General features: G+C 44.8%; 1 protein-coding gene across 22 annotated transcripts in view; it reads right to left on the minus strand.

The window, feature by feature from the left end:
- Window positions 1-20,163, minus strand: part of LOC114769588 (neurobeachin) — a 206,101-nt gene that overhangs the window by 71,335 nt on the left and 114,603 nt on the right. For all 22 annotated transcript variants that reach the window (XM_028962751.1, XM_028962771.1, XM_028962754.1 and 19 more), the window contains 4 exons: window positions 16,893-16,957; window positions 15,357-15,465; window positions 12,610-12,776; window positions 865-989 (listed from right to left, as the gene is read on the minus strand). In XM_028962751.1, coding sequence (XP_028818584.1) covers window positions 865-989; window positions 12,610-12,776; window positions 15,357-15,465; window positions 16,893-16,957 — 466 coding nt within the window. The remainder of the gene's footprint in view (window positions 1-864; window positions 990-12,609; window positions 12,777-15,356; window positions 15,466-16,892; window positions 16,958-20,163) is intronic.

The following is a 20,163-nucleotide window of genomic DNA, read 5'->3' on the forward strand; positions in this document are numbered from 1 at the left end:
ACTGGTTATGTCTTGAATCACAAAGATTTTTATATCATGCAAATAACTGGGTCGTTTATTAGTGAAGTAACGAATCCTTACACAATAGTAGTGAAAGAACTCTACTTTCGGAAACTTCTACAATATTCCAAAGACAAAAGCCTCAACTGATGGTAGTGACTTAATACTGTAGATTTTTTTTCTTTTATGGATTCTATATTTTAAGCAACTCTTTAGTAAGAATTAGCACACTTTCAGGAGGACGTAATGTGTAATTGATTACTTTTTGGAGTAACTACCCCAGCACCTTATTGATCCCCACTCAGTGGAGCAGTGAAGGTAATTCTGGAAAAGAAACTATTTGTGTGGTAAACTCACACACAGGAGGCCGCTCTTAGGAGAGTGGCGATCGGTAGACGTGCTCCTGCTCATTTACTGCACATGCTTCTCCTGTCCAACTACAGCCCGAGGGAAGGAGCTGTCAGTGTTTTATAGTATCGAGCCGTGTCCTTTAAAAGGCAGTGCAGCGTGACGTGGGAGCGAGGATCGACAGCGTGCGGTGGGGCAACACCACTGAGATCAAACGGTTCAATAAGAGATAGTTTCAGAAAAAAAGGCTAAAATGAAAATTGCCAATTTGCTCTCAAATCCATTTTGTCGGGGGGGACTCGTAAAAAGCAGACGTGCCATGTTCAATCGACAAAGCTCATAAATACTACACCTATTAAAGTTACAAAATTTCTCTCTACAACCCATAATAATTGGAGCAAAAGAGCATATTTCTGTGCAATACTGGAGGGCATGATGTCGTTGTGCAGCAGAGTGATGGTTAGTGTTTAGTGTAGAGATGTTAAAGCTGAAACAAGGTGGTGGACAGGGGCTGACCGTAGTCCTCCAATGCTTTGCATGTGGCATCTGAGTGGGTGGAGCCAAAGGCGTTGCGTACAAATCTCCGCCTCCGGCGCAGGTCGTCCTCCCAGTAGTCCAGACGCCAGAAGTCGTGAAGTTGGCTGTGGGAGAAAGGGTTTGATTGAAGGTTAGTGTTCATCTGATCTACCACAAGACCACATCTAGCATGCCGCCACTGTGTTGTTTCCGACCAAACTGGGTGGACAGCATATTACAAAATGAAAAGAATTACGGCATGATAAAATAGTCAAACTTTTGTACCAGAACCAGGAGTCAGGAACAGTCTCTTTTATCCAACTGATCAGTTTTTTGACCAGTGAAATTAAAAACGCTTGAGATGATGAAAATAAAGCCTGTTTGAGAGCAGGGTTTTAGTCAGCCCCCGTGTATTAAAGGGTCCTTCGGTCACGTTCTCCAGCTCCAGTACCCGCACACATAAATTACCCCGCCTCCCATTAACAAATCCAGGATCAAATTACAAGCATAAATGGACTGGCTTGCCATCGTTTTTAACTGTGTTTTTTAACAAGGTTTGTAAATCAAATGTAGGACCCTCAATGCAGGCAGCATGGGGTTTAATGATTGAGGGAAGGGGAGTTCTGCCATGGTTATAGCCCAGACCTATAAACCCCCCAACACACATACACACACACATTCTCTGTGTGGAGCAATGATTAAAATAATGTGATGAAATATTCATTGAAATGATTCCTGAGTCCCCTGAAGGAACCCAAAGAAAATTGCATTTTTATTCATTATTAATAACAGTGAATTAGGGTTGTAAAAAAATGGGGCGGGAAAAGAAAAGAGGGGAAAAATGTCTCCAGCATGTGGTAACCATCTTTGTAAATGATTATTCCAACATTAGCGAGGACATGGGATAATTTTATTGCTCGCAGCTAATGCAAACCATTAAGAGTGTGGACTCAGCATCAGGTTACTAAGTGCAGCTCCTTTTGAGCTTGCCTGCCGCTGGACGTGTTTCAAAGCCTTTGTCTCCTTGAAAGAGTGAGGACACACAGCAACACTGCAACTAATTTACTTCAAAACCCGTTTTACAGACATGCCAAAGAAGAGGGCATAATCTGGATAACTGGCACAGAGAACAGTTGAGAAGAAAATAACAATTTCTTCATGAAATTATCACTATACAGAGATGATAGTTTGATTTTGAAGTTTAACTTTATGTTTTTACTGGGACAAAACTTGATGTTGCAGTTAATTAATCATGAATAATTACTAAGACCAAAAATGTGCTAAAATGCATATTTTAAACCATGGAAAATTATGGAAAAGAGGATCAGATGTGGAGTGAAGGGGGATAATCTGATCATAAACATAAAAGTCCCTGCAGACTCTTATAGTAAATAAAACAGATATTAATTTTAAGGAATTAAATATTTATAATTGATATATTAAAATCAAATATATGTATATGTATGTGTGTGTGTGTGTGTGTGTGTGTGTGTCTGAAAGGACTAGCCAGATATCAGTGACAAGAAAATCTGCTAATTATACTGCCATTGTAAACCACTGTATTATCTGAAAGAATAAAAAAAAGACCACAATTCACACCGAATATGTAGACTGTATAAGACTTTTAAAAAGGCACATGATCAATTCTAAGAAATCTAATATTGGCTCAAAGCCAGCTACAGCTCTGCCCTTTCTTCAATTTACATTTCTGGATTAAGTGTTAAAAAATCAAGCTTTTCCCCACCTACAACTGCGCCTGTTAAACTATTCATACCTCATTTGACAGAAGAGGCAGAAAAAATGCCCTATCAGCCAGCTGGCTCTCTTGACAAAATCAGGAACCTGCTATAAAAATATCTAGATTCTGCACACAGATGTGCCACAGCAAGCCGAATGGGGTCTTTACCTCCCGGCTATGGATTTGATTGTATGGCCTCGCTGTTTTCTGATATTGTACCACGGCCGTCCAAACAGATTAAAGTGTTACAAAGGGATCACATCACAAAACCTGCCGCCTCCCTTGCACAAATACAATATCCACAAATGTCAGAAATCAAGAGGCTCTGGAGATTTAGCTCTGACAGCGACGAGAGCTCAGCCGCAGTTTAGCATCAATCAAGGGTGTGTGTGTGTATGTGTGCGTGTGTGTCCATGCATACATGATGTGAATGGCAAAAGTTCATCATGTGCCGCATTATGAAAAGCAACGTGGAGAGCCTGGAGCTTGTCCCCTGTCAATCTCCTTCCCCCAAAGCGCAGCCGAAAGAGAAAGACGTCAGGGGTGCTGAAAAGCGAAACCCACGTAAATGATATTGTAAATGCGAGATTACACCGTGAAAAAAATGTAAATCCGACTGACTGCAAACGGAGGAGATTACCGTTCAAGATTATAACCTCCAAAGCTGGCAGCAAGCAGCCTGTGGTAGCCAGAGGGGGCGGATTTTGAAGGGTTCCTTCACACAGATGCACTGGATTCCATTTGACCGGATCTCTTCATTTCAATACCACGAAAGAGCGATTCAAAAACACAAAATGAAGAGGGTTCTTAAAAGGAGGAACTGGGTGTTTTGACTAATCTTTCACGTCTTTCATCCTCGGATCTGCATGTGTTTTGACTGTATACGCACTCTGTGGGAAGTGGTGACATTCAAATACGTTTGGTCCATACCAGGCCGGTGGTCTTTTATGGCAGGGGTACCAGTTCAGAGTGATGACAAGTACTTAAACACCATCCTTTATACTATCTGGGCATTTTTTATATTCTGTATTTGGCCAAGTGTCAAATACAGTGTGCCCAATCAGATTTGGCATCTAAATAAATATGCTGAAGGCAGACATAAAATATTTGGTGGGGTTTTAAATAGATGACAGGTACCTGGGCTCCTGCTTAAATTGACAGACACAACAAAACAACTCTTATGTCAATTAGGGGTGGATTTTATCAGGCCAATGAACACATATCGGTTCAATAGGCGTGTTCACCAGGGTCACTTCTAATCCTTTTTTGCTTTCAAAATGGGGCTGGCATACAGTTAGCTGGAGCTGCAGGAACACGAATGAAAAAAACCTAATGGGTGCATTCAGTAACGAATGCAAGAAATAATTAAGCAAGACAAGGCTGTGCTTCAAGCTTTCTTTGTAGAAAATTAAGCTGATGTAATTAGCCTGTTTACTTTCATTCATTCACAGTAATGTAAAAATACAGTGTCTACCAGATGAGATGTTACTCTTCGCATACATTTATTTAACTGTCAAACAAATATGCATTTTCTTGCTAGCATAATGTTAGCTGTAAAACAGGAAAGGTTTTTGTCATTTTGCAACTCTGGGGTTGCTACTCAAGGTGTAAAAACAATTATTCAGACCATTTCTTGGTTGATTTATCAAAAATGAGAGTCCTCTGCTTGTCCTACAGCCGTAAGATCAGACAAGAGAATAATTATTCTGAGAAAGTTAAGTGTATCCATGCAAACACGCCATTTCGGATCTCACCGCATCAGATCTCCGGGCCCCTGGGCCGCTGACAGTGTATTCATCTCTACGGCAATCACCGAAGGCAGAATTAGCCGGGGACTCATTTTTCCCCAGCGAGTGAGAGCCTCAGTGACAGGCGTAAAGGATGGCGGAGGGCGCGGCCTCCTCGAAAGCGGCACAAATTTATTAGTCACATCGGCCATCAATCACCCAAATGGACTTCAAACTGCATTTTAAAAGCTAATTTTCCAACACTGATAACCAAAACTATCAGCTAGGAGACACACCAGCCGTTATTTACGGTTGCTTTTAGATTCTTTAAGTGCACCTCGATAAAAGTGTGAAAAGGGGGGGGGGTTTCCCCTCCTGCAACGTCTTTCTAGTGTGAGAGCTGGTAAGATTTAACGCCTCCCCTCAGCAGAGAATGTGCTTTGTTGGTAAAAGGCCGTAAAAAGCCTGGCAGGCATGATTCAAAATAAATCGGCGAAGTGGGGGAATAAACGGATTCACAACAATTTCTTACGAAAATACGGCCTTGCTGGGAGAAAGTGGGCTACCTCCAGAATGGCTCTGAACTGATGTATTGGCATTATGCTGGCCAGGCTGAGTTGCCAGGCCTTAACCATTATGCCCTTAGGGCCCATATGGCCACGGGGCATTAGAAGCCCAAATCTATTCCCACACATCCACGGGGCTGCGGACATTAGCGAGTGAGGTTTGTGTCGCTCAGACTGTCCGTCTGGTGATTTATATGCAATAACAGAGCAGAGGTCCAGAGATGCTGAGCTTGGCAGCCCGGGTTGAGGCGCAGCCAAGAACAGCAGCAGCGCTTCACACGTCCACCTCGTTAATTGCAATAAATCATGAAAAACATCTCTACTTCACATGCGGGAGTTAATGAGGAGCCGGGAACCTTGGGGAAGTCAGTCCTCTGAGGTCATCTGGCATTTTTCGGGCCGACATTGATGTTGTCTGGTATTTGCTTTTTATCCACAAAGAAAGTGCTATTGAAGGGAAGGGCGGCACACATCGGAAAAGGGAGACGCAATTCAATAGGATGGCCTTATATTTGCCGTAAACGCTTCCATTTCAGACAAAAACTCGGGTGTAATTATAATAAATGCCAGTAATCGGGGGGCCGCTATATTTAATGGGGCAGCGTGCTGCTTTGCGTCAGCTCCACACAGTCTCTGTTATGTCGTGTAGAGCCCTGCCACATGTTCCGTGCGCCCTTGACACTAAACACACGCTGGGCCTCTTAAACTGACTCAATCTGAGAACAAATGCCCCTTCTCTCTCCATCACGCTGCCAATATGGACATTTAACTGAAGCAGATCTATTGAGTAGCCTCAAGTAGTCTTGATGAGGTTTAAGGATTGTCTCACATTCTGGAAGCCAGGTAGACATTTTAATGACAAACAAGTCAACTGTCAAACAAAGTAGAGAAACGTCTTAAAAAGGACCAGAGGAAGTGTTGGCGGTCAGTAATTCACCAACAGATCAAATAGAACATGGAAACCAGTTAAAACCTATGGGGTTATTACTGACTATGCACAGTGTGTCATATCAACTGTATAAATGTATTCTAATCCAAGCCATTTAGCTCCTAAATCCTTTACACTTAGCACACAGACAGGTGACAAATGACAAGATACCATTAAACAGTTGAAAAGAGAATTTTGGGGGGTGGGGTCCATTCGGGTTTGGGTCCATTTGTCCTCTTAATGGGAAGGGTCACCGCAAATCAGTACAAAGTGAAAGTGACTGATCACCTTTATACTATGGTAAAACATATGCCTCCAGATGATTCAGGCATAAAAAAGCATAAATCATAGGATATGACCTTCTGAACTGAACTGAACATCACAGATAGTGTGTCCAACACACCAAATGAAGGAGTACTGAAAAGTAGTGTACTGACATTATGGGTAGAAAATTGAATGGTGCTTTATTGTTCTAAATAAGTTAAAATGGAAAATTTAGTGATCAGTGCTATGAATGACATTTATATGGTAAAATAACCTTAATTCCATATTGACCTTGGGCTGACTAAAGGGTTGAGTCACAACTGGGCCCTCGTCTGACCTGGTGACTTCCTAAATCCCACACCATTTGGAGGGAGGAGAGGCAGGGGTACAAAGACGAGCTTTGTGGCTGAACATGGCAGCCCAGAGTGAGCAAAGAGGACCAGCGAGGATGGCTGACAAAAGGACGGGGTCACGCCGAGGGTCATCCGTCGCTGCTTTCCAGTCCCCAGCAGGACTCCCCATCTTTCAGCAGGACCGGGGGGATACAGGGCAGGGATACCCAGCTCCATTTCTGCTTCCTCCCTGAAACCGATGATTGTGTGAAGGGCCTCTTTCCAAAGATAATTAGTGCAGGCTGCAAGGTTAAGAACGCCCCCAGGGAAGAGCCTTGAGTAGGTCAAGAACAAATGAGAGTCAGGAGCGAGGGAGTGGATCAAACCCTCACAACAAAGGATTGTGAATTTATTTGTGTTGGTGTGTCTTCATGAAACACTATTGGTTGCACGAGAATCTAGGGAAGCTGTACAGGAAACTGTGAGTCTGCAGCACTCACCACCAAAATACAGACAGTGGGAGTGAGTTTTGTTTGACTGATACTGGTGTGTTCATGTTTTTCCACAACTGTTTGCTCCACTAAAACAAACACAAATATTAAATATTAAAAGACATTATATTGGGTTGGGTTACTCGAACTGCAAAAAATTTGTTCTGAATAACTGCATTTCATGAAATAAGGAAGGACGTATCTTGGCAACTGTTCAATGCTGATGAAATTAGCCAAACTACGTTACCCGCCTGATTACAGACTCATACACAATGAGGGCACAAAAAGAAGTAACGAATTTCAAGTTCTAAACGTATTAATTGTGCGAGCTGCCTTCGATAAAAACCAAGGGAATAAGCATTCACATGAACAGCAGCTCAATAGCAATCTAGTATAATGGAGTTATGTTTTAGCAACCCTTTGTTCGGTCTGAAGGAAGGTAAAGGTTCTTCACACACCCTCCCTGTAAGAAACACACTCCAGCGAGGTCAAAATTTTTAAGCTCTAGTGGGCCGAGGCGCCAGCTCAAGGAGACGTTCCCCCAATGAGCCTGCATTAGAATTGATAACCCCTTCATCCAGGAGTGGCGAGGCCTGCTTAAGCCAGGCCGCATGTGACTGAGGGCTTCATCACACCGGTGGGTTATTACCCAGCAGCCCACCGTTACAATTCATCACCGGCCAGAGACGAAGCTAACCGTTAGCCAAGGGAAATGGCCGTTCCAGTGCTTCCCCCACGAAGATCAATACGTCACTGCCGTCTCTTGCCCAATTTTTCCCCTCCTTGCTGGTAATTATAGTAAAGTAATTATATGGAAGAAATGTTGACAATCGATGGCCCCCTCAAGTTGTCTGTGGAGGCCGGAAGCTCACTGTCTCTGCTGCAGACAGAGAGCGGCAAAAGGACACGTGTCAGGTCAAGACCTGCTCTGCATGCTACGCTGGCTGAGCCCCACAAGAGCAATGATCTGAACAGGCAGAGGACAAACACCCCAACAGGACCCTCAGCACAACAGCCTGACCAGCCAAAAACACAGATGCCGTCAGGGTCACGGGTGGGGTAACCACACCACTACCCATTTCTCCAGTAGAATAAAAACATGCAAGGCCAGAATAATAATTCAGAACCATATAAAGAGACATCATTATTATTATTCTCATATAGGACAGGTTAAAAACACAGTTTAACCCTATAACTGCTGGGCTAAATATAATTACCACTCAGTATGTACCTTTAAGTGACGCCGAGGTTTAACCTATCAGGTAGGTTTACCATTCATGGATTAAGCCAAGTCCTAGACAATGTTTTTTTTTATAATAATTTATGAACCATTTTCTAAATTTCTGCTTCTTATTACTTTGGTTGAACATCCTTGCCTTTAAAATCTAAAGCCTTTTCAGTGAATCAGTGACCGTTTTTTGCAGGTCGTGGCTTTCCGCTTCCTTCATGTAATATGATCTTGTTCGGGGAATCACCACTGATCCTGATTCCAACTGAGGTGTGGCATGAACTGAAAGACAATTAATCACAACACCCCGGCAGAATCTATGCAGGAATGTAATTGTCCTGTTAGTCTGCGCTGGCCCAAAGCCCCAATAAGGCCCTTTCTGTTGGTGATTCAATATTGGAAGAAATCTACATTTAAATAGACCTTTAGTTAGCAAGGAGTGTGCCTGATCACGGCCTTTCATTATTCAACGCCAGCGCTGAAACATTTTGCTCCAGTCTAAACGTATTTAGAGGCAGGGACTGGATTAATAAGAACATGCTCATAAATATTTACATATGAAACACATGAAAGAGAGCACATTTGCATAAAATGATGGCACGTGAAAACAAACAGGATGATTTAATTGTTTCTTCGTATAACCTGCTCTTCATCGGTTGACATAAAAGTGCCTTCTGATGTCTGGATAATAAAGCTCCAGCGTTTACGCTGCAGGAGTGTTTTTGCCATTCCCTGTGCCACGCATTATCCTCAAATCAATTCTCCTGCCTGGGCCTGACACCTCTTTCGCTCTCTGACGAGGCTGAACTTTATAATCCAAAAGGAAGGGTCGGGGGTCAACAGGAAAGGGGATGAGAGGGCAGCGGAAAATCACTCCCCGGGCATTAAAAAAAAATCTGACATCCAATTTTCAACTTGATTTATCAGTATGAAGCTAAAATTGATAGTGTGTCATTACCGGGCTGAGAGCTGTCTGAGGGAGACGTATCAAAGGCCTCACGTTTTGATTTAAAGGCCCAGATCAATACAACCCTATACTGTTTCAATTTGAGACGTATTGATTTTTGGACGCCAACTCGATAACTGGGACATTCATCATCGGGAAGGGCGGGAAAAAAAATAAATAAATGAGAGAAAGTATAATCCTGTCAGCATCCGCTCATCTGCGGCCAGATTTGGATATCCTCTCTCGCGGCTCGAGCGGCAGCGGGCTGCGATTGTTTTTCAGAAGTTGTGGCGGGACATCGAGTGAAACACAATCCCCCTCGCCATAATTCTCGCCGAGGCTCGGCGGGAAGCGGGGGGCAAAGGCCCGGCTAATAACCTGCAGATGTGGCGGCTCACCCGGCATTTACAACACGCTCCACTCCCGATTCCGGCCTGTTCGCAGGTCCCGCATGGAAAGCGGCGCCATCCATCAACGGCAAGGTCGCGCTAGCATTTTAAAATCTTATTTGAAATATGAAACGTGAGGGGGCAGGCTTTTATTAGCTACAAGTGCATTGTTGCAAGGGGTGTGCGTGGGTGTATGTTATTTTTTTTACTACACAACTTATCAATATCTATTGTCCCGGGGCTACAACAAAGGAAAGCAATTTGTGTGTATTCACGCTCCGACAAACCCTCACAAATAGACACATGTGCACGTTCACACACAGATACACTAATCACACATGCACACGCAGAAATGCCAAAAAATATAGACGGGTTCCGTGGGGCGCTTGAGGGCTTTATATTCTCCACAGGCAGCATAAATGGAAAAGTTAATGTAGCATTGAATAAGACTAAGCCGTTCCGCCGCCGCCACGCTGCCTGGAGCTCATGAGCATATTGCATCATTTTTCTTCTCCAGCAGGTTACCATTAAATTTGAATTTGCTGGAAGTTTTGCGGTATCATTTACAATGCGCCCCGGCGCAATAACCTTTTGTTTCAATGCTAATGTTATGCTAATGTTAAGGTGGTTTCTATAAATATTTGAATAAGTAAATGTGTTAGCCCAGGCTCAATCCAATATTATATATATATTTTGGAAGTAGCTGTGAAACAGCTTTATGCTGTTGATATTTGTAGATGTGGTAGTGTGTGTGTGTGTGTGTGTGTGTGTGTGTGTGCGTGTGAAAAAGAGAGAGACATTCTGAAGGTCTGATGAAAACGTCTTTTAAACTCAGGTGGAAGCTTGAAGGCCTGAGGGAGTCGGAATGGATAACGGTTGCAGAAGCAGGCGCATCATATATGATACATATCTGCCTCTCAACATATATTATCCTGCACATATGAAAGTGAAGTGAAGTGAAATTGAAGTGATTGTCATCGTGATACAGCACACGGCACAGCACACGGCAACACAACGCTTTGAACCATCACCCTTGGTGAGCAGTGGGCAGCCATGACAGGCACCCGGGGAGCAGTGTGTGGGGACGGTGCTTTGCTCAGTGGCACCTCAGTGGCACTTTGGCAGACCGGGATTCGAACCGGCAACCTCTAGGCCACCACTGCCCCAAAGGTAGTTAAGGAGGTAAGGAACAAAACAAAAAGGAATGGAACTTGTGATTATGAAAAGAACATACAAATTTTTATTTCGTGCTCACTAAGACATGGAAGAGAGCGATTTACTGAAGAAAAAAAGGCTTAATGTTGACAATGTGAATTAATCTGCAGTATTATGAAACAGAAAGAAAAATATATTATAATTTCTAATCATTATGAATTTTGGAAATTAAAAAGGCTCAATCACAGCTTCACACAGGGTTGTTGAAACGGTTCTAAAATGAACTAGGCTAGACGTAGAGAACCCAGACACAGATCTGTTTTTTACCCAGGCAATGTTATCCAGCACGACTCACGCCACACTTTTTAAAATCCACATTTGGACAAATTTTCCAAATGTTCCAGATAATTAGGTGAACAACTGAACATGATAACTGGAAAATCTTAGATCAGAAGGAACTGCAGGAAAAACGATAGCACTGAACTACGTGGCAATTTACATGCTAATTCCTGCTGCAGATCTAATACGTAGCCCAGGACGAAAATAAACAGGTCACATCAGACTAAGTAAAAGCAGAACTTTTGTCATTTTTCGGCTATTGGTGGACTGTGTAGGCTAAACAGGTTGCTCATGCAACACATTTTAAAAAAAATCCATTTAGAAATAGGAGCCGAGTTTGCGGCAGGTTAAGGAAATGCTAAGGCAAATCGTCGCGGTTCAGCAGGAAGGGGAGGAAGATGTGGGGGGGGACGGAGACGGAGGCTTTGGTACGGACCTCACCGAAGGCTCCTGCACTCTCTCAGACTCCCCGAACTGACAGCTCTGTTAAGATGGCATGGCAGCCTGATTTATAACCAGAAGCTGCTCTTGTGGTGGTTTGAAAACATTTCCAAACAGCAGTCAAGGCCATCGCTGACTTCTGGTTGCATCAGTAGTCCCCTGCGCCCACACCGACGCTCACATTTATCCCTCCATACGCAACCCCTCTGTCCTTCTTGATTTATTCTGTGGATATTTTTTGCGGTTTAAAACGGTCTTGTTATTAGCACCGTTAATGGTGCTATTCCTCTTCCTAACTGATTCTGATGGGCCTTATCTGCTACACCAGTATGTCCTGATTAATCAGCCTTCTACGTTTAGACTATGTTTAGATTCTGCAGTCTTATGCATGTTTTAAAGGATTTAAGGAAAAATATGTTTTTCTGGCACATTGTAAACTTCCATCCTTTAAATGTAATTTCAGCACAGCATTGTCCCTCATGGTAAATTGCTGTCCTACACTGGCAGAGATGGCCTGGCGGGTAAGAGATGGACTGGGGCAGTGGTGGCCCAGCGGTTAAGGAAGCGGCCCCGTAATCAGAAGGTTGCCGGTTCGAATCCCGATCTGCCAAGGTGCCACTGAGGTGTCACTGAGCAAAGAACCGTCCCCACACACTGCTCCCCGGGCGCCTGTCATGGCTGCACACTGCTCACTAAGGGTGATGGGTTAAATGCAGAGGACAAATTTCACTGTGTGCTGTGCTGCTGTGTATCACATGTGACAATCACTTCACTTTTGCATGTTTTTTTTTTTTAAAAAAAGGAAGCGGACCCATAATCGTAAGGTTGCAGGTTCAAAACCTGATCTGCTAAGGTTCCACTGAGGTGCCCTTAATCAAGGTTTGCTCCAGGAGGGACTACTGATTGTAAGTCTCTCTGGATAAGGGCGTCTGATAAATGCTGTAAATATAAATGTAAATGTTATGGGTGATGGGTTAAATGCAGAGGACACATTTTGCTGAGTGCACCGAGTGCTGTAAGTGAAAATCACTTCACTTTCATTTACTGTACTTATTTATCATCATTGTGCCAATAATGCCAGGCCTGAATAGTAATTACGGACTCCGGCAACTTCAAAAAAATGTCTCCCCTTAACACATCCAAGGTGGAACTCATCTATAAGAGCAACGATGCCCAAGTGTGGACTCCCACGCCTCCTCACCTCTGTGCCACCGCGCCCCAGGCCCCATGCTTGTTGGTGAGGATGTTGAGGATCTTCTGCTTGAGCTGATTGGCTGTGACGTGGTCGCGGTGCTTCGCCGCGCTGATCAGGTGGTCGCACATCTTCTCCTCCTCCTTCCTGTCTGCTGCATACTGGGCACAGTTTGACTGTGGTTCGGGGAAGAGAACAGGGTAAAAAAAAAAGAGATTAAAATGATGCACCTTTATCTTATTGGTCAAATACTCTGGTTTCACGCTCACTTACCACTAACCTGAATTAGCCATTGACAGCTAAGTCTGTTTATCCACGAAACCCACAAATCTCCAGGCCAAACCCTACGGTGCATGACTTCAGCTTACATTATTACACAAAATATGTAAATTCAACAATTACCCCATGCATTCGGACCAAAGTGCCACTGCTGACCACAACTGTTTATGTGCGGAGGGGTCACTCTCACTGTTGGACTGTTGGACAGAATGCCGGCTCATAGTTTCAAACTCTACACAGGCCGAGTGGAGATACATGCTATTAGACATGAACGTGTACTATTATCATATCAGAGGAAAGAAAACGAGATAAAGAGGGAAAAACGGCTGCAGGATGTTTAAAGCTGCATCTCAACCACCCTCGTTTAACTGATACTTACACGCACCGTACAGATATTACAGTTACTTGGAGAAATGAAGCGTTTTATCTGTAATGTACACTACTTCAGTGCAGAAAAGATGTCTTGAAGGAACGGCTGCCTTTAAAAGGGGGAGAAAATGAAAGGAGAGATGCAGTGTGTAGTGTGCCGCAGACTGAAAAGGTAATGCGGGGGGGCGGCACCAGACTTTATCTCGCGTGCAATAATAAGATTTCGTTACTGTGCCACCCCGAGGGAGATCTCCTGCTAATATTCAAAATCTAATTTGCTAACAGAAGCTAGCCTCTAATTGAATTTCCTGCCTTATATTTGAATTCTGTCAGATGCGGTAGCGCGGCGTATTCCTCAACCGGCCGGATAACTCAATCTCAGCGTGTCATCTTGCGTTACCATGTGACACACATACACTGACAAATATCAAACGTTATTTATCACTTCTGAAGAAGTTGGGGGGGGGCAAATATGAGCTTCGGCTCTGACACTTAATAGTAAAAATGTCTTATCTGGCCCCCGGATCTTCAATCTTGGCCGGTGCGCTAATAAAAACGGGGGGCTGAGCGGCGTGACAAGTGTAGGCTGTCTGGGCCCCGGCAGACAGATGGATGAGCGCCAGGTAGAGTCCCCCCGCGCGGGTGACATCGCCTATCTGAGCCGTCTCCTGTGGTTTATCGGGCGGGTCAAGGATCCTCAAGAACAGTACATCACGCGGCGGCGGTGCAGAGGCTGCCGCCCGAAGATAAGAAACTCATCACTCCTGCAACATATGAGCTACTAACGGCGTGTATGTGTGTGTGTGTGTGTGTGTGTGTGTGTGTGTGTGACTACTCTCTACCTGCCTCTGAGGACAGATGCCCTGCCATCACGCAGCCTTCTCTACTCGTAAATGATTGTTCCTCCCTAAACACGACGCTTAGTGACTGAAGGCAGAAGCTCCGGATCCCGTCGGACGCCGAACAGCTCTCCCGCAAGGCGGTGTTCCCTTTACAAAACCATTACGGTCCCCATTACACACCCAATGTAATTACGCTACGGCATAACAAAAAGGTTTAAAGAGTCTGACCTCTAATTCCGTCTAATGAGAGCGCTTCTTGCTCAGCCACTCGCCTGAAAGGGGTAATGGTTTAAGATGGCGGGTAAATAGCATCTCAGGAGGTTAACTCATTAGTTTGGGGGGGGGGGGGACTTAAAGCCAATAAGAGTGACAAAAAATTATTAGCAGTATATCAGCTCAAGAACACATTAAATCTGGGCCCGGTTGGCTCTCTGCGTTGGGTCTCTAATCCCTGCTGGGCCTCAGGAGAAGCGGGATTACAGCTAATTCCCCGGCAGCGCTTTCAAGGGCGGGATTCACACTCTGCACTCCTGCACTCCCTTCACGCACTGATCACAGTCGCCCTGGGAGCAAAAAAAAAAAAAAAAAAAGCCGCACATGCTGCTGAGATGGGATACAAAACCATTAAGACCAGTCTGTCTTTATTTCCTTGCTTCAATAAACCTCTTCACATTTGTCTGATCATTGTTTCCTTGTGCTAAATATATTTATTTACACATTTATATATAAAATGATAAAAAAAAAGGATTCAGGTAGTAAGAGTCAGGGACAATTTTTTAAAAATTATGATACGTTGAATATGGTATGTTGTGCCAAATGGCTCAATTTCTTCAGCTCTATATTAGATTCTAGTCTTTTCTTGTCTGTTTGTTTTATTTATGTATTTCTGTTCTATGTCCTATATCGTTCACTGAAAATCAAGACCTGTTTTAGAGTCTGGATGTAGGACCTTAAATAGGAGTTTTTTTAGATTGCAGGGAAATATAGCAACAAAAATAAGGCAACACATCTAATATATAACAATGTTTCCCAGAGTTGGAGGGATATTGCAAGGGAACCAAACAATTGAAAGCAATAAATGCTGATGACCAGTTCTTACGAACCAATCTTTTTGCATGAACTCTTCAAGATGTTCTCAATGGAGCTTCTGGTGGCTTCTCAAAAGATTCAAAAATATTCTAAACCACTTAATGGGAGCCGAAGTATGGGAACAAAGAACAGAAATGTAGTGTGTATGACTGGTGTCTCCCTACTACTACTACACACCTCGAACTCCGCATGCTTGTGGACGTCTTCAGCCCGCTGGCGGTTCAGGATGAACTCCGCCTCGTTGGCAACGCGCACAATGTGGTCCTTCATAGCGTGGCACAACAGTCTGGAAATACAGGTTACATGAACGGTATGTATTAGCATCGCACACCTACCCACATGTCACTTTGGGAATGACACTTTGGGAATGACACAAAACAATTGATGCAAATTAGTTCACAATGATTCGGATTTTACTTTCAGAGACTTGATCAATTAAAAAACGTAGACTTAATCACTTGATCCAGTGAAAACCATCCACCCGTTTTGCGTTTTTTTCTCCTTCATTAAAATTCATGATGAGCACTGGCTGCAAGGCTCCGCGTGAATAAAACGGGTGAACCGGCATCGTTAGCCCGCTGGAGCCTGTCCACAGGAAACGCATGGCTAATCTGAGAAAGAATCCCTTTTCTGTTAACCAAGATTCACATCTACTTATCCGGACAGAAAAGGAGACAGGGAGGAGACAGACAGGCAGACAGAAAGTATGAGGGAAGCCTGCGGACCCTTCCATTGCGTGTGGGTGTGCAGATTACATGCCATTACACACGTCGTTAAGCCCGCTTTGTTTTAATTAAACTTGCTTCTTCCGTTTGGGCCTCAGAGCGCAATGCAGCCAATGATTCCAGCGTGTCCCTGGGTGAGGGTTTAATGCGGCGCCGCATTCATCACATGCTTACCACTCTTTAGATGCTGACAGGCCCTGAATTGTGTTCCGGGGATGAAATTAAATATCGCTCCTCTCTCCCCATCCACTTACAGGAGCACATTATTGCTGCAAAGTGGGGCAGCCTCTGCCCTTCCACACATGACTGGCAGACCAAATCCAGTTCATTAGCAGGGGAGCTGATGATGGATACACTTTATAGCCCTCTGCACCGGCGCCATGACAGACAGCACAACAGCACGCCTGGGGATTGAACAGCACGTAACACACCGGGGTAGCGAGATTGGGTCTATGTTGGTGTGTTGTGACTTATTTGGTAGGGCATCTTCTTCCTCTCGGGCATTGCGTTTTTATAGGTAGTAGGATGCTGGGCTGGGGGCAGATGCTGGATCTCCCAGCACCCTGGACAGCGGCCTGGGATTCTGCTGATGCGGACTCTACTTGCCCCAGAGCAGCAGCAGAAAGAGAGGGAGGGAGGGAGGGAAGGCCTGTGTGTGTGTGTGTGTGTGTGTGTGTGTGTGTGTATGTGTGTGTCAGGGAGAGAGATGTGTCTAGACAGATGGGTCAGCAGATGGGAAAGAAGGCTGAGCCGTCATGAGTTTGCCACACCCAAACGGAGACCAAGAGAGATATGCGAACTTTGGGTCCTTATTTAGCACCCCGCCCCCTCCAAAAAGCCCACCAAAGGGGCAAGGGGCTTATCCCTAATCCAGGTGCTGTGTGGGATGGCCTGAGCCTCTGATCACAAGCAGGACATCATTTCAGTGTGATTAGACACTAGATCAGCACAGAAAGGAGAAACAAAAAGGCCATAAAATATACATCACCTGCCCTCGTTGATCAGCTCGATGAAGGCCAAACCAGCATTCTTCTGAATGGAGTTCTGCCATTCCTGGAACAAAGACAACACAATTTACAACAACAGTTTCTTGTTTCTTATTTCTATTCAGTTCCATTATTCGGCAGAAGGACAAGCTAGAAAGACCTCCAATAAAAATCCAAGTAACATTTTGATTGGCAGAAAATAGCAAAGCAGAGCTTTCCTGCTTAAAAAACAAAGAGCATCTGAGGGTAAAATGCCGCTGCCTCTACGCCACGAGCTAGAGGCCGAAGTTCAGTCGCATCTGATCAGAATGAGCATGACAGCTCAGAGGTCGGGAGGAGGGGGAGAGGAAGAGAAGGAGAGTAATGGAATATGGCCGCTACGAGGAGCTGCGTGCGACCGTCCCTTCTTCCTTTAAAGGAGGCATCTGTAAACACAGCGAGGAGGTAATCGGCGTATGAAACCGTATCCTCTCCCAGCTCGGCCTCTTCCTCCCGCGCTACAGTGACAGATGACTGGGACTGAGACTGATGCAGAGCTGGGTCGCGGGTCCGAGCGAGGTCAGGACTGAAGGGCTGACGAGGCCTGGGGCACCGTGATATGGGGCGCACCCTCACTCTCACTCACACACTGGTGCTCTGGAAATGATTAAAAAGCCGCTCGGAGAGGCCGGGATCGCACTGTGGGAACCTGCACTCTGCTGCTCCCTCTCGGTGCCGCGACAGCACGAGGGAAACGGGAGGCCGGAGTTCAGGGGAGGCGGAGTAGAGGCGTTTTTTTTTTTTTTTTTCATAAGAAACCGTTTTTCGACTCTTGAGGGAAACCAACCGCAAGGGCCACGTGCTCCAAAAAAGGTTGTTGGCTTAGCAGAGCCACTGGATTTATGCTTTGTCAGAAATAAAAACGTGTTGTTGTTGCCTGTGTTGCCCAGGAGATCCTGCAGCAGACATCCTGAGCTAATGTGCCTTCATACATCTTCATCGAGCTCTGAAGGTAACCAGAGAACTCTGATGTTTGGGAACACATCACAGACTTTCTCTTTTCGGGGGGAAAATCAGCCCGCATGGACCTCAACTTGAAACGGTAATGAGACCGAAGGGGTGATTATGGATGTGATTGCGTTGATCGTGCTGGGAAGCAACGCACAACGCGGCACCACAAGGTGAGCAGACCGCGTCTCACAAGCGCAGGAGCATCTGGCCTCCAAATGTTCCCAGATGATTCTCAACCCTCTTTGCGACCGCTCCATCCCTCCGAGGGGGCTGCAATGCTCCCCGCTGCTCACGTGACAAAAACAAATACGGAAATAAAGGCCAGCCCTATTCCTGCCATGAAAATGACATCAGCCTCTGGGAAGAGAGGAAGTTCACAAGCGCTCACACAATTTATTCTCTCCGACAGAAGCTTTGGCTTTTAAGGCTGAAATTCTGGGGTGCTTTAAGGCTTTTTTTCCTGTTCCAGAGGAGAGGGGGGTGCAGTCAGGCCATTTTAGCTCCGTATGATTGCTTTGCCCATGTGAAGTGAATTAGCGCTGTCAACCACCTCAGGAAGGCCGGTAACATGACGCCTCATGTAAATTTGGAACATACTTACAGCCCAGTGTCTTGGACGTTCTGTGGGAGTTTGCTCAGAAGCTCAGATAAGCGGTCGGGATGCCGAAAAGTCGACACACTCAATAATATCAGGCCGTTAATGTGCGATTTTAACACGTTTGAAGGAGGTGCTGCTCTGTACTGAAGAAAATTCAAGTGTAGAATGCAGAAACTTTACCGCAGTTCTACCTAACTACCTAAACATACTACATACAGTACAATACTCATTCTATATGTCTATTTCATCTAAATATTTATAATATCTAAATATTTATAACAGTGATTCTTCCAGTGATTATTTAAGAAACTGTCTTTACTGCTTTATTTAATCTTACATAATAAAATGGCTATTTAAAACTGGAAAGCTTAGGAAATCAGAATGTATATATGCAATCGTCCAGCCGATCTTGGAAAGAAGTCACATCACTATTACCATTTATTGTCATAAATTGAAAAACAAGAATTTCATCAGTTTTTAACCTGACCCACTCTACCTCTGATGCACACACAATTTTTTATATAAAAATACAGTGTCTCAATCCGACCTGTCAGTGCAGGCATGTGCAAATGTGCATGTAGGTGAGGGAGAGCGTTTTGGCTTTCATCTGAACTGCATTTACAGCCCCCATCTGGATGGCTTCCATGCTCAAATCTCCACGACTCCGCTCTGTATCCATGCAGGGTGTTTAAGCTGTTACATGAAACAGACCTGTCTGACCTCTCTATTTAACAGTTACTATCAGCATACAGCTACAGGCGCCGGAAACCTTGCAGACTGAGAGTGTGCAAACAATTCCAACTTAATATCAACCGTTACTACAATAAAAACAGTTTATTAACTATCAGCAGAAAGAAGTTTAACCAACATAAAAGAATGGAAATATAATTTTCCTAAATTAATAGAGGCTAGAAGAAGTATGGAAGAGAGAAAACCAAAATGCATCCAGTACACAAAACAGTGTGGCTGTTTTTTCCTTTTTATATACGAGTGTTTTATAGAGTAGAATCATGCTGTGGTTCAAGCTCGGTGCCAGAAATTGAACTAAGCCACATGCATAAGGTCACATTTTCTCTACCAGCACTTATACCGGGCTGGCACTGGCACCGCCATTGCTGAGCCACTCCCTTCTGGCCCTTCATGGCCCTGACTTGAGACCTTCATAGCTGTGATGATGTGCTGAGGGGGAGGGCGTGGGCTTTGGCTCCACAGGCTCTCTGGACGATCGATATATCAGGCCAGGTTTCAGCCCCAACCGCCTCTAATGGCAGGAGCTTTGGTAATGCTATCTGGGTGATGGGGCCATCATCGTGGGGGTGGGGGAATGCAGACTCCTAACAGCCTGCTGACTGACTCCTCTTTGCAATAAATCGAGAGAAGACGGGAAGACAGGCACCGGACTGCTACGGCCCAGGATAGAAGAAAGAATGGAGGAAAGCCCCCCAACGACAGGGGTAAAGGTTCTGGGCCTGGGACTTCAAAAGACTGGGAGCCGAGGCAGCATGATTCACTGCTGAGGAGGAGGCCACGGGTGAGTCTGCAGGAATACGCTACTTAATGTCAACTCCTACGCTTACAAATGGTGCCGTGTGAGCTCAGAGCGAGCCTCGAATGAGACATGGGGCAGATTCTGGAGGTGCCATTCCCCCCTACTGATTTTAGAGAGAGAGAGAGAGAGAAAGGAA

Source organism: Denticeps clupeoides, chromosome 19 (assembly GCF_900700375.1).
Source record: "Denticeps clupeoides chromosome 19, fDenClu1.1, whole genome shotgun sequence".
Lineage (NCBI taxonomy): Eukaryota > Metazoa > Chordata > Actinopteri > Clupeiformes > Denticipitidae > Denticeps > Denticeps clupeoides.